The sequence below is a fragment of the Barbus barbus genome (assembly GCF_936440315.1).
Source record: "Barbus barbus genome assembly, chromosome: 8".
Taxonomy (NCBI): Eukaryota; Metazoa; Chordata; class Actinopteri; order Cypriniformes; family Cyprinidae; genus Barbus; species Barbus barbus.
The window spans coordinates 31,396,314-31,409,287 of NC_136736.1; the positions used below are offsets into that span (position 1 = coordinate 31,396,314).

At 36.6% G+C, this 12,974-nt stretch overlaps 1 protein-coding gene across 2 annotated transcripts; it reads right to left on the minus strand.

Moving 5' to 3' along the window:
• Positions 1 to 3,817: 3,817 nt before the first annotated feature.
• LOC306873593 (serine/threonine-protein kinase 16-like) lies at positions 3,818 to 12,327 on the minus strand. 2 transcript variants are annotated; one of them, XM_079423009.1, is made up of 8 exons: positions 12,275 to 12,327; positions 10,439 to 10,572; positions 9,453 to 9,672; positions 9,197 to 9,330; positions 8,541 to 8,661; positions 8,352 to 8,447; positions 6,684 to 6,805; positions 3,818 to 5,837 (listed from the first exon to the last, which is right to left on the minus strand). In XM_079423009.1, exons 2-8 carry the CDS (start codon positions 10,522 to 10,524, stop codon positions 5,696 to 5,698), a joined length of 921 nt encoding a protein of 306 aa, XP_079279135.1. In that variant the 5' UTR covers positions 10,525 to 10,572; positions 12,275 to 12,327; the 3' UTR covers positions 3,818 to 5,695. The 2 variants fall into 2 exon arrangements, with proteins under 2 accessions (XP_079279135.1, XP_079279136.1); XM_079423010.1 differs by having other exon boundaries at positions 4,103 to 5,837; positions 12,061 to 12,316.
• Between the last annotated feature and the right edge of the window lie 647 nt (positions 12,328 to 12,974).

Consider the following 12,974-nt stretch of genomic DNA (forward strand, 5'->3'; position numbering starts at 1 on the left):
GACGGCCGGCCAATGGAGGACAGTCCCACACGCTCCCCAGACCATAAACATCGTTTATGTTTAATGAATGATTATCCAGAGAGGGCCAACTGGACTTAAGTGGGATAGTTTGCATGAAAGGAAATGCTAATTAAAGTGTACTTCATCCCACTGGAACTGTATCGATGTCTGTGCATTGCGTTCTCTGTCTGAAACTGCGATGTTTAGGGGAACGTGTGTCCATATGCAGTTTATGGCCTCTCTGTTCCCCGTCGGTGGTGTAAGGTCATTGATGAGATTGATTATGATGAACATTGAGTCAGAACGTCACTTTTGACCCTCACAACCCCCGTGAACCATAAATTCAGGTGCTTAAACAGCCTGTAATAATTGTTTCATACGTTCAAAACAGCGGAGACCAATCAGGGGTTTGATCAGACTTTCGGTAGGTGGTCATTGACATAACTGTTTTTGTGAAGGTCAGCCACTGAATAAACAACATTAAAAAAATTACATTGTTAGAGAGGCAAAGCAGCCATCAGTCACAGTTTTTTTTTTTTTTTGGATGCCCTCCTCAGGTCAGCAGCAGAGAAAATTTGAATTAATTTGTCCAAAACAAAAGTTCTGTCTAAAGAACATGTTCATATTCCTTGCTTTGACACCATTATGTTTCTACAACATAAATGTATTGTATTTCTGTCAATATTCTAAAATATGCTTGTCGTTGAACTATTTTTTAATGATTATAATTAATTCTGAATTAATTCAAAATTTCAGTTGTCTTTTTTCAAAAGAGGCAACACTTATGTATCTAATATTGAATGCTGCAACTCTTTAATATTACAAGTGTATACATCACGGTTTAAGTAATATGGCATACAGAGAATCTTTCTTTGCAAACAATTATTTTTCCGTCTGCAATATATACAGTGCCCTCCATAAGTATTGGAACAGTAAAGACAAAATTGCTCTGTTGGCTGTGGAGTCAAGACATTTGCAAATATGATTAAAATATGAATATGAGACAAAACTACAGAATGTCACATTTTATTATTAGCCGTTTCAACACATACTGTACATGTTTTACCAAATAAAAAGAACAGCACTTTTAGAGTTCATCCCACTCATTGATGTGAGCATAAGTATTGGGACAGTTAAACATGAGGCAGATATAAAAGGTTAAAAGCTATTATTTAGTTGCAGATCCCTTGCACACAATCACAGCAGTGAGTCTGTGACCCATAGACATCACCAGACTCTTGGTCTCATCCTTTGAAATACTTTCTCAGCCTTTAATGCAGCCAATTCCAATTGTTGCTTGTTTTGGGGAGTTTCTGCCTTTACTCTCCTCTCCAGCTGGTGAAATTCATGGTCAATCGGATTTAAATCTGGAGATTGACTTGGGCAATCTAAGACTTTCCATTTCTTTGCCCTTATAAATTCCTTTACTGAACTGGCAGGGTGTTTTGGGTCATTGTCCTGATGCAATATGAAGCACTTCCCAATGAATCTGGTGGCATTTTCTTGAATATTGGTAGGCAAGATGGTTCTGTACCCTTCCAAATTCATTCTGCTACTGTCATCATACATTAAGTCATCAGTAAAGTTGAGAGGGCCTGTTCCAGAGGCAGCCATGCATGCCCATGCCATGACACCACCTCCACCATTCTTTAAAGATGAGGCTGTGTGCTTGGGATCATTTGCAGTTCCCTTTTTTTTTATTGGGTGGCACCTGCCCGCACTGCCAAAGGTACCAAAAGCTGGTTCAATGACCATGGTGTTACTGTGTTTGATTGGGCAGCAAACTCGCCTGACCTGAATCCCATAGAGAATCTATGGGGTATTGTCAAGAGAGACACCAGACCCAATAATGCAGATGATCTGAAGGCCGCCATCAAAGCAACCTGGGCTTCCATTACATGAGCAGTGCCACAAACTGATCACCTCCATGTCACGCCGAATTGAGGCAGTAATTAAAGCAAAAGGAGCCCCTACCATGTATTGAGTACATATACAGTAAATTAACATACTTTCCAGAAGGCCAACAATTCACAAAAAATTTTTTTATTGGTCTTATGAAGAAATCTAATTTGTTGAGATGGTGAATTGGTGGGTTTTTGTTAAATGTGAGCCTAAATCATCACAATTAAAACTTCAGTCTGTGTGCATTTGGAACTTTTCCAATATATATACACATATACACACACACACACACATATATACATATATACACACACACATATACATACACACGTGTATATACATATATATAGTATCTCACAGAAGTGAGTACACCCCTCACATTTTTGTGAATATTTTTTTTTATATCTTTTCATGTGACAACACTGAAGAAATGACACTTTGCTACAATGTAAAGTAGTGAGTGTACAGCTTGTATAACAGTGTAAATTTGCTGCCCCCTCAAAATAACTCAACACACAGCCATTAATGTCTAAACCGCTGGCCACAAAAGTGAGTACACCCCTAAGTGAAAATGTCCAAATTGGGCCCAATTAGCCATTTTCTCTCCCCGATGTCATGCGACTCGTTAGTGTTACAAGGTCTCAGGTGTGAATGGGGAGCAGGTGTGTTAAATGTGGTGTTATCGCTCTCACTCTCTCATACTGGTCACTGGAAGTTCAACATGGCACCTCATGGAAAATAACTCTCTGAGGATCTGAAAAAAAATTATTGTTGCTCTACATAAAGATGGCGTAGGCTATAAGAAGATTACCAAGACCCTGAAACTGAGCTGCAGGACGGTGGCCAAGACCATACAGCGGTTTAACAGGAGAGGTTCCACTCAGAACAGGCCTCGCCATGGTCGACCAAAGAAGTTGAGTGCACATGCTCAGCGTCATATCCAGAGGTTTTGTTTGGGAAATAGACGTATGAGTGCTGCCAGCATTGCTGCAGAGGTTGAAGGGGTGGGGGGTCAGCCTGTCAGTGCTCAGACCATAGGCCGCACACTGCATCAAATTGGTCTGCATGGCTGTCGTCCCAGAAGGAAGCCTCTTCGGAAGATGATGCACAAGAAAGTCCGCAAACAGTTTGCTGAAGACAAGCAGACTAAGGACATGGATTACTGGAACCATGTCCTGTGGTCTGATGAGACCAAGATAAACTTATTTGGTTCAGATGGTGTCAAGCATGTGTGGCGGCAACCAGGAGAGGAGTACAAAGGCAAGCGTGTCTTGCCTACAGTCAAGCATGGTGGTGGGACTGTCATGGTCTGGGGCTGCATGAGTGCCTCCGGCACTGGGGAGCTACAGTTCACTGAGGGAACCATGAATGCCAACATGTACTGTGACATACTGAAGCAGAGACTGGGCCGCAGGACAGTTTTCCAACATGATAACGACCCCAAAAACACCTCCAAGACCACCACTGCTACCTGTGAAGCTCTGGTGAACTCCATGCCCAAGAGTGTTAAGGCAGTGCTGGAAAATAATGGTGGCCACACAAAATATTGACACTTTGGGCCCAATTTGGACATTTTCACTTAGGGGTGTACTCACTTCTACAACAAATTTACACTGTTATACAAGCTGTACACTCACTACTTTACATTGTAGCAAAGTGTAATTTCTTCAGTGTTGTCACATGAAAAGATATAATAAAATATTTACAAAAATGTGAGGGGTGTACTCACTTCTGTGAGAGACTGTGTGTGTGTATATATATATATATATATATATATATATATATATATATATATATATATATATAGACACACACACGACTCTATCAGAGAGTGCTATTATAAAATGATGCATCAGATGGCAATACCATGTAATTTCATATATGCCATGCATGGAACTATATGAGTAATATATTTGTGAAACACATCATTTATTTACGTGGTATAAAAGTTCAAAGTACATTGTAGTATAACATGATATTAGTTTCAAAAACACCATGGTATTACCAGTGTTCTGGGGCATAAAGACTCAGCACTACAGATGTCAAAAAGAATATCATTACAAAATGTCAATAAATACTCACCAAACCCTGTTTTCAGTTTGCTACGCCTGTCCACTAGAGATCACAACACAACTGGAGCAACATCTCCCCCGAGTGGTGATACTGAAACCTTCAAGAAAACCTAACCGACTCCATCTGTCGCTGTTTCAGTCACACTTTATTCACCATTTATAAAAGGAAAGAGAAACACGTAAATGAATGCCAAGATACATGTCTTCAGTCTTATATCCTATAAATTAACAAGCTTGCATAATTAAGAATTTCTGAACAGAAGCAAACCTGGACAGAATTTCATGTGTAAGTTAAAACATCCTTCGAAACAACAAAATCCAAGTCAAAGTGAGAAGAGCCACCGCAAAGCAATCAGTAAATCTGAATATTATGTATATATGGAATGCTTCAGTTAATTTAGTCCTAAATTATGAAAGAGCATGTAATGCATATATCTCTTAGAAACATGTCTGGGTCATATGAACACAATGCCAAAAAAGTAATGGTCCAACAAACAGGATTAGTTTTATTTCTTTTTATGCAAAATATAATTTATTATTATTTTGCAAATATTTGGGATACAATTTGACCCAGACATTATTTTGAGATTCATCCTCACTGGCCGAGCCTTATCAGACATGATAAACAAATAACTGAATGCAGAAATTATCTCTAGGCATGTGGATTTCTTTCTCAATTAAAATGCATACTTAAATACATTTAAAATATATATATTACATGGTTCCTTTAAAGAACACCTTAATACTGTAAGCCATTAAAGAAACTTATACTAAGTGAAACAAATTTGTACCTGTTAAAAAAAGAAAAATGGACGCATGCTTTTTGCAAAGTAATGTGAACTAGCATTAACAAGTTTTCACAGGTATGACCATTTTTTATACATCCTCTCCAAGTCTGAAAGAAATACTGAGCATCGCACAACTAACACCACTTTAACTTGCTGATAAAAGCAGAGCGCTATAGCCAAACAAGTTGCTTAAAATGACTTATTCTTTAATCCACAAATTTTCAGCCATTTTCCTTCATCAAACAAGAGCAGAACTATTTTTCAACATAGGCATGAGATGTTGCTAAACATTTAGTCAGAAATCGGTTTCACAAATTAAGTCCAATAGCAGTAACACAGCTTTATCTTGGGGCCTTTGCAACACAAAGTCCCACAAAAACCTCAGATGTCTTGCTTTACCAGCAGAACTGTTGTTTAAATAACCTAACTAATGTCATTTTAAACAGCTATAATCCCAATCAAAACCCTCATAAATATATATTGGTTTTGGTTCTTTAAAATGTACATGGTAATAAATATGCAAAAAGACACATAAGCCAAATTACAATCTGAAAACCACTGGTTCGATGATACATAACCGGTGCCTGTGATAATGCAGCCATTACAGCAAATAGAGCTATTGCCCTCTATTGTGTGGTTTGTATGCCATAACAGTGAATCCCACAAAATCAGGAACATGCCCCGTTCATATTTTACTCCAGAATCATAATTTCATTGCTCAGTATGGATTCTGGGGTGAAAATACAAGACATTGCTGCGAAGGCTAGTGAGATCGTGTTCGAGTGTGTAATCATAGCGTGCTGAGCTCACTGAAGTAAGACAGAGCAAATGTTTGCAAGGCTTGTGAGTTCAGTGGGTTATTTTTTGTCTGAGTGCATAGTCCAAAATGTCCAGAGTCCACTGGAAAACAGACATGAAATCTCAGTGGAAGCATCATACTCTGTTGGTATCTACGTCTGTACCGTTTGAGTCCCCAAGGTTCTGGACCTGGTCAAGGACCCAGCTGATTCTGGGCCTTTCCTGAGGATTGGTCACCATAATGGAGCTGAGGAGGGTTTGAAGACCTTGAGAATAACTGTCAAAGATAAAAATATGCTAAAGATAGGATGTCTCTTTGGCAGGCACCTATCCTCACATTCCATGACTAAAAGTGTTCAAAAACAAGCAGATTTCTGTTAAAAGTGACTAGTATTCATTTGAACATGTAATCTAAACATGACAGTTTGTAATATAATTAGTTATAATTTGTTTAAAATATATTTGAATATTACTTAAAATATAATATATGATAAACAAAATATACTTATTTTTTTAATATACTTAAAAATATTACATTCCGCATTTAAGACATTGTTTTTTATGTGGAAAAACTAGTTTAAAATTGAATATTCAAATATTATTCAAACTATAGTATTACATTGTATTTAAAAAAATATATATATTATTTTAAATGTAATATCCCAGATTTAAGTTACACAATTTGTGTAACTTACATAATAATTCATATTAATTTAATTTAAAGTTTTACATAAAATTGTGTAACTTACATACATAATAATTTAAATAATATTATACTATATTTAATATATATTTTAATACTATATATTTTAAATATAATATTATTTAAAATACAACATTTCACATTTAAGTAAGTGCTTTTATATAATGAGGGGAAATGAGTACATAATATAAAAAAATAATATTCTACATTTAAGCAATGTTTTTTAATGAAGGGAAAATTTGTTCAAAATACAATATTATAATACAACTTAAGATATTACATTAAAGTATGTTTCATGACATTCGACTGAAGATTATGAGCAAAAACACTGAATTGATATTGCAAAGTGCTGCCTTTTCCAATGAGGTCCACAGAGGCTGAATTTGACACAATAATGGCCCTGAAAGACCTCAAGCTCACCTGCACGGCTGTGGAATAAAGACTGGATTCTGAACGGCGAGAGCCACGCTGTCACCCTTCTGAAAAATCAAGTCATACGGTCCCTCCAGCATCATCATGCAGTACAGCACACAACCTAGTGACTAGAGCAGAAAATACAAAGGTTACCTACAGCAGACACAACAGACTGTCATAGACATAACATTATGCTGATCTGAAGGAGTAGAGATATGAAAGGACAAAAGTTTGCTAACATTAGCCCTGCGCAGACATAACTGAACACACTGAACAGCAATAAAACAACATGGCATGGGTTGGTTTTGATTGTTGCAGAATTCTGTAATGCATGTTGTTTTGAGAAAGAAGAGCTGAAAAGGGAAAACTATAACACCCGTACAACACACACACACACACACACACACACACACACACACATACAAAACAGTCCCCCCAAGATGTCTGCATTTACATATGCAAGACGTATTTTTTTGGGTGTTTGCTCATCTGCAATACATCTCTAAATCCCTATTCGGACAGCAATTGTTTCTCAGGGGACGTAAGTGATTTTCACGATTTACAGGGGGTAGTTGGTGACTTAATTGCCGTCCGAGTCCAGGATGCCGGTGTTTTTCTCACCACCCCTGTAAAAATCCCCAGCCAAATTACCTACTGTTTTTTGACAAACACCAAGGTCATGTGGTAATTTAATAGCCGTCCGAATCCGAAATCGATTTAAAATTCAGCGTTTAGACCCTTTTTGAGCACTCCCAAACACCGTACGTAACTGTTGTACTGTATTTATTTCTGAAATGCTGGAAAGTATTTAAAAGAACAATACTTCATAACTGCTCCACCACAGCAAGTGAGAGCAGAAAGAGAAGAAAAGCACGTAAACATTCAAAATAGGTCTTTATTATAGCAGCAGCAGTGTTTGCTTTCCTACATTATGAAACTTTTAGTTTTATAAATGGAGGCAACCTATAAAGGATGAACAAATAATGTCATCACATTACAAATAACTTTGGTAATAAAGCTTTGAAGTGCTGGGAAAAGTTGTGTGAAGCATTTAAAAACACTCGAAAACATTAGACCATTTCTGCCACAAGTTGTTCCAGTAGTTATGTTAAATCTATGGTGAATGGTGGAGATGTGTTTATTGAACAATGTTTTTCCTGGTTTCCACATCAGTGGCGTTTGTTCCGATATCCTTAGCTTTAACAGAATTCTGCACCAAATTTGAATACTTCTCACAAGATTTGACAGAGATGTTATTGATTGTGCGGCGAATTCGACTACTTTCTTCACTGCATCTCCCAGCGCTGTGTGTAACGGTGCCGCGTGATCGAGACCAGCCCGGGGCTCCGGCCCGAGCAGATAAACGGTCTGTACCGCGTAGCCCAAACGAGTAGAGCAGGTTCGTTCCGCTTTCGGTTTGTTTGTCCAATGTAGCTCTTGTAAACCAGGCATGATGAGAATGCAAGACTGTTTATTACATTTTTCAAACTGAAAAACAACCTTTGACTGAATGCACGTTGCGATGACGTCACGGTGACGTCTAGCCCAAAATCTGCGGCAATTACGAAATTTTGAGAGCTCTTGCGAAAATTGCGTAGTTTGCTTGATTTTGCGATAAATTCAGCAATCGCAGAATCGAAAAAAATCTTGGAGGGACTGAAAAAAGAGAATTACCCAAATGTCTGTTCTCTCATCAATGATACAGTGACTCTCCACATTAAAGAGCTCTGGTGCTCTGTAGGAGATGGTGCACCTCTGAGCGGCCCAATCCTGATAGAGAAAGTGTAAAAACATAATTCATTTATTGTTTTGATTTGTGGATAATTTTTTGATAAGTGCCGCTGAACCATTTTCTGATCTAACCTGGACTGTCATGGCCTCCCGTGACCCTCGAACTTCAATCCTGGCCTTGTTCATGGAGCCCAAGTCCATTAACAAAGGGCGATCGTTCTCATCTAGTAAAACGTTGGTGGGTTTCAAGTCCCTGTTTTCAGAAATACAGCTCATGTTAGAGTAATAATACCAACAGGAAAAAACAAACTGATATGACAGCGGCATTATTGAGTCTAAAACTGATTCATCAGTAACACTACATATAAATGTGACAAGAGAAAATAATAGTTATAATAGTATTTTCTCTTGTGGACTATATGTAAACATCTTTTATGTGAAATATCTTATTCAGGTGAGTACTAAATAAACAATAACATGCATATGATCCCTCTTATTTTGGTAAAATAATTAACATTTTGCAGATTCTGAAAGGTGTATGTAAAGTTTTGACTTCACTCTCTCTTTGATGATTATTTTTATGAATACAATCTTTATTTATTGAACATTGCATCTTTCACCACAAATATTGTTGCTGCTATTTTAAAAATCAAAGTGTTACCAATTACATTAATTACTATTAAGCAACATGTTCTTTTTCCCAAATTTCACCTTCAATGCAGAACAAAGACAAAACTAATAACATAATTTACCAAATTTGGGTTTAAGTTGAATTTTACTCTCAGTACCTGTGTGCATAGCCTTTGTCATGAATAGCTTTGAGGCCCTCGCAGATGCCATGCAGAATGTGTAGTATGCGGCTCTCGGGCATAGAGCTCCCCTTATCCCGCAGCTTCTCCAGAACAGACCACAGACTTCCCTTCTGCACAGGAACAATTCAGCACATGAAACACTTTTAAATGGCATACTGCACCTCTCAGAAGTCACTGGACTCTTGGACTTGTTAGAGGCCTGGAACGGAAAAACAAAACACAGTCCACTTACACTAATGTATGGGAGCAACAGCCAGGCCTCACACTTGGCGCCGCGCTCCATGAAGGTGTGTGAGGTCAGGCTGAGGATGTTGGGATGGTTGAAAAGGCGGTGCATCTCCATCTCGGTCTGAGCCTCCTTGCGGCCCTCGCGGTCATGGCAAAGGATTCGCTTTAGAGCGTAGAAGCGGCCATCGTGTGCACCTTCAACCAGATCTACATAGCTGAAACCTCTAGAAGAAGCAAAGAATGAAGAGAATGAAAGACATTTATTTCTTATGAGACCAGTTGCTTTATCTAATACATTTCACTTGAGGAAACTATCATGAAAACTGACATGTATAATCATGAAAACACACACACACACACACACACACACAAAACTATCCATATGTCCTTATCTAGTTGTTTCATAAACCTGGCATTATTGTATATTACAACAATTGTTTGCTCTTTGACCAGTTGCTTTGTTTCTTTTTTGTATGTCTCTTTAGATAAAAGCATGTCAAAATGCATGAATGAAAATGCAAAATTAGCTCCTCCTGCAATTTAGTTAATGAACAAACATGGCTGTTTCTTCACAATGAGACACCAAGCCACTTCCAAAAATCTTTACTCTCTCTGTTCCTCAACTAAAGACCCTCTGTTATTACCAGAAGTTTTGCTAAAATTAAAACGCATATTAAAAATAAAATAAAAATTATTCAAACAATTGTTTTTTTTATTTAAACTATTCTTTTTTTTTTTTTTTTTTTTTTGCTTGTGCATTGCAATAATGTATAATCTGAATCATGAGAAACTGCACATGATGTTTCTTATTTGTAAACAGCTATGGATAAAAGTGTCTGTTAATTATATCTAATAAATGGTAATAACTTTAAGCATTGTTTAAATGGTAAAACCATATTCAACCATATTTTTTCCTATTGTTGGGCTCATACAATTCCAGTAAGCTTTGAAGTGTTTTGAGGACTGGCTAGTCCAGTTGACTAGTCTTACCCTTCTTCTAGTTTCTGGATGAAGTAGTATCTCTTGTTGTCAATGGTGATGGCACTGCGTGAGCAGATACACAGAGCTTGTCCCATCTTCTCTGGAGCATTGCATTAAAATCCACCATGAATGGAGGAGAGGCACTGCAAGAGATCAAGACTTGATTACTTATATTCATATTCTTTTCAGAATTTATTCTATTCCTTGTTCATTTATTCTGTCCTTTCCATATTCAGAATGGAACAATGTGTAAGATTGTAACTGAAAGGTTGGCAATGCACCAGGCTAAGATTCAGTACGTTGCATTTTTGTTTTGGTCCACTGCAAATCAATGGCATATGTGACCCTGGACCACAAAACCAGTCATAAGGGTCAATTTTTCAAAAGCATCATCTGAAAGCTGAATAAATAAGTTGTCCATTGATGTATGGTTTGTTAGTATCGGACAATATTTGGCCGAGATACAACTATTCTGATGGTGCAAAAAAATCTAAATATTGAGAAAATCGCCTTTAAAGTTGTCCAAATTAAGTTCTTAGCAGTGCATATTACTAATCAAAAATGAAGTTTTGAGATATGTAGAGTAGGAAATTTACAAAATATCTTCATGGAACATGATCTTTACTTAATATCCTAATGATTTTTGGCATAAAAGAAAAATCAATATTTTTGATCCATATAATGTATTTTTGGCAAATATACTCCAGAGACTTAAGACTGGTTTTGTGCTCCAGGCTCACATATGTGTTGGTAACAATTTGTTTTAATTTCAGCATATGTTGGAATAAATATTGCATTATTAATACAGAACTCTATGACCCTATGGGAATGTGTCTGGAGAAATGTTCAATATCCCAGCGGTTTCAAAAACCACACATCTGTAACAGGGTTAAGCATATCCTCTTGTCTTGATTTCTGTAAATTGCAAGTTAGTATAAAAATTATTATTATTATTTATTTTTATAAATAAATTACACAATGTTAAAATGTACAAATTATATATGAAAGTATGAACGGGAAAGTATAACAATATTTAAGTTTCTCTCTCTCTCTCTCTCTTTTGGTTTACAGTTTAATTCTGTATGGCATGTTTTAAGTAGGAAATTATATCTATCTATGATGCATTTATATACATTTATTAAATAATAATTATTGCAAGCACAAAAGCTTATATTCAACCATTAAAATGTGACATTTTAATTGATTATATCAACTGCAAATCAATGACATTATCTGCTGATGAAATGTGAGGTTATTTTGGATTATTGCATTATTTAACTGCATGGCCCTTTGGAAATCAGTGTCACTCTGGTTATAAAAACCATACACGTTTTTATTTTTAATTGTCTTGATTTCTGTAAAGCGACATGAAAAAGGCACAAAAGCCTATTAATTAAATTATTTATTAAATGCAAGCCAATTTAGACCAACATGTCAAGTCGACTCAATACTGCCTCTGTTCACACAAGACTCCTTCATACTGTTCACAATAATAATAAATTATTAAATAAATAAATGATTCACGGTGAAGAAGGGACCTTTCTGATTGGCTCCTTCTATTTTACCTTTATAACGTTAGCTGTTGCCCTCGAAAATGTTACAGATGGCGCTTGATAGAGTAACGTGTTTACCGTGAATTCGTTACGATAATTGATGTAAACCTCGATGGACTCGTGAATTCGTGTCTGCTGTGAACGTGGCGTCTTCCAGAACAACAGCATTGCATTCTCCGAGCGAGACCCGAGCCATTCAGATGTAGACTAGCTTTTTAGTTCATTATTTGTTGTTGTAATCGACCCATTTAATATGGGTCTAAGAGAAGGATTAAAGTGAGACTCGGTTTACCTTCTGAGACGCTCTCCTCCGCTGATTTCTCCGGTTTCTTCCGGGTACAAAGAAAACGTCAGCGTTATGCATCCTTACGACCGCCTATTTAACCCATACAGTGCTAGTGCATCCCCAAGAACATCCCCATTTAGGAAAAGGGCTTATTGCTTTTACCCCCGGTTCCACAAAAAAGGCTTAAGCCTAGTCCTAGACTAAATAGTATGTCTGAGCGGTTTCAACTGAAAGAAACTCGCACTGACTGATCTTAAAACATATCAGTGCCTTTGTTTTGTCTTTAGATGCACACCAGTAATGTTGTTTTTTCTAAAGCATGTTTATAAAAATGACTTAAATGTCCTAATTGAACTATGGCCTAATCTGAGCTCTGTTAGTGTTATTGCAATAAATCTAGGTAAAAAAAAACAAAACATTTTTATCTGTATTGTGGTCTATAATTAAATTAATTATAATTAAACAGATAAAAGTTGAATAATTTACAGTTCAAATTAAATAAATATAATTATGAAATAATTGCAATGTTATATTTTAATATTACGTAATTATTTGTAATGCACACATTAAATATGTAAGTGTGTAGGACTATAAAAAGTTACTCACGAGTTTAGGTATAAAACATTTGTGTAAATGTTTCTCATTTAATTTATTGTGGTTTATATATCGTCATATTAAGGCTCTTCTAGTAGGCTAGATAAAACGT

What these genes read in the sequence shown, in the direction of transcription:
- LOC306873593 (XM_079423009.1), bottom strand. Translation starts at nt 10,524, where the DNA reads ATGGGACAAGCTCTGTGTATCTGCTCACGCAGTGCCATCACCATTGAC. An exon ending in ATCCAGAAACTAGAAGAAGG is followed by an intron (nt 9,673 to 10,438) that starts GTAAGACTAGTC and finishes TGCTTCTTCTAG; the next exon opens with AGGTTTCAGCTATGTAGATC. An exon ending in ATGAGAGAACAGACATTTGG is followed by an intron (nt 6,806 to 8,351) that starts GTAATTCTCTTT and finishes TTTCTGCTCTAG; the next exon opens with TCACTAGGTTGTGTGCTGTA.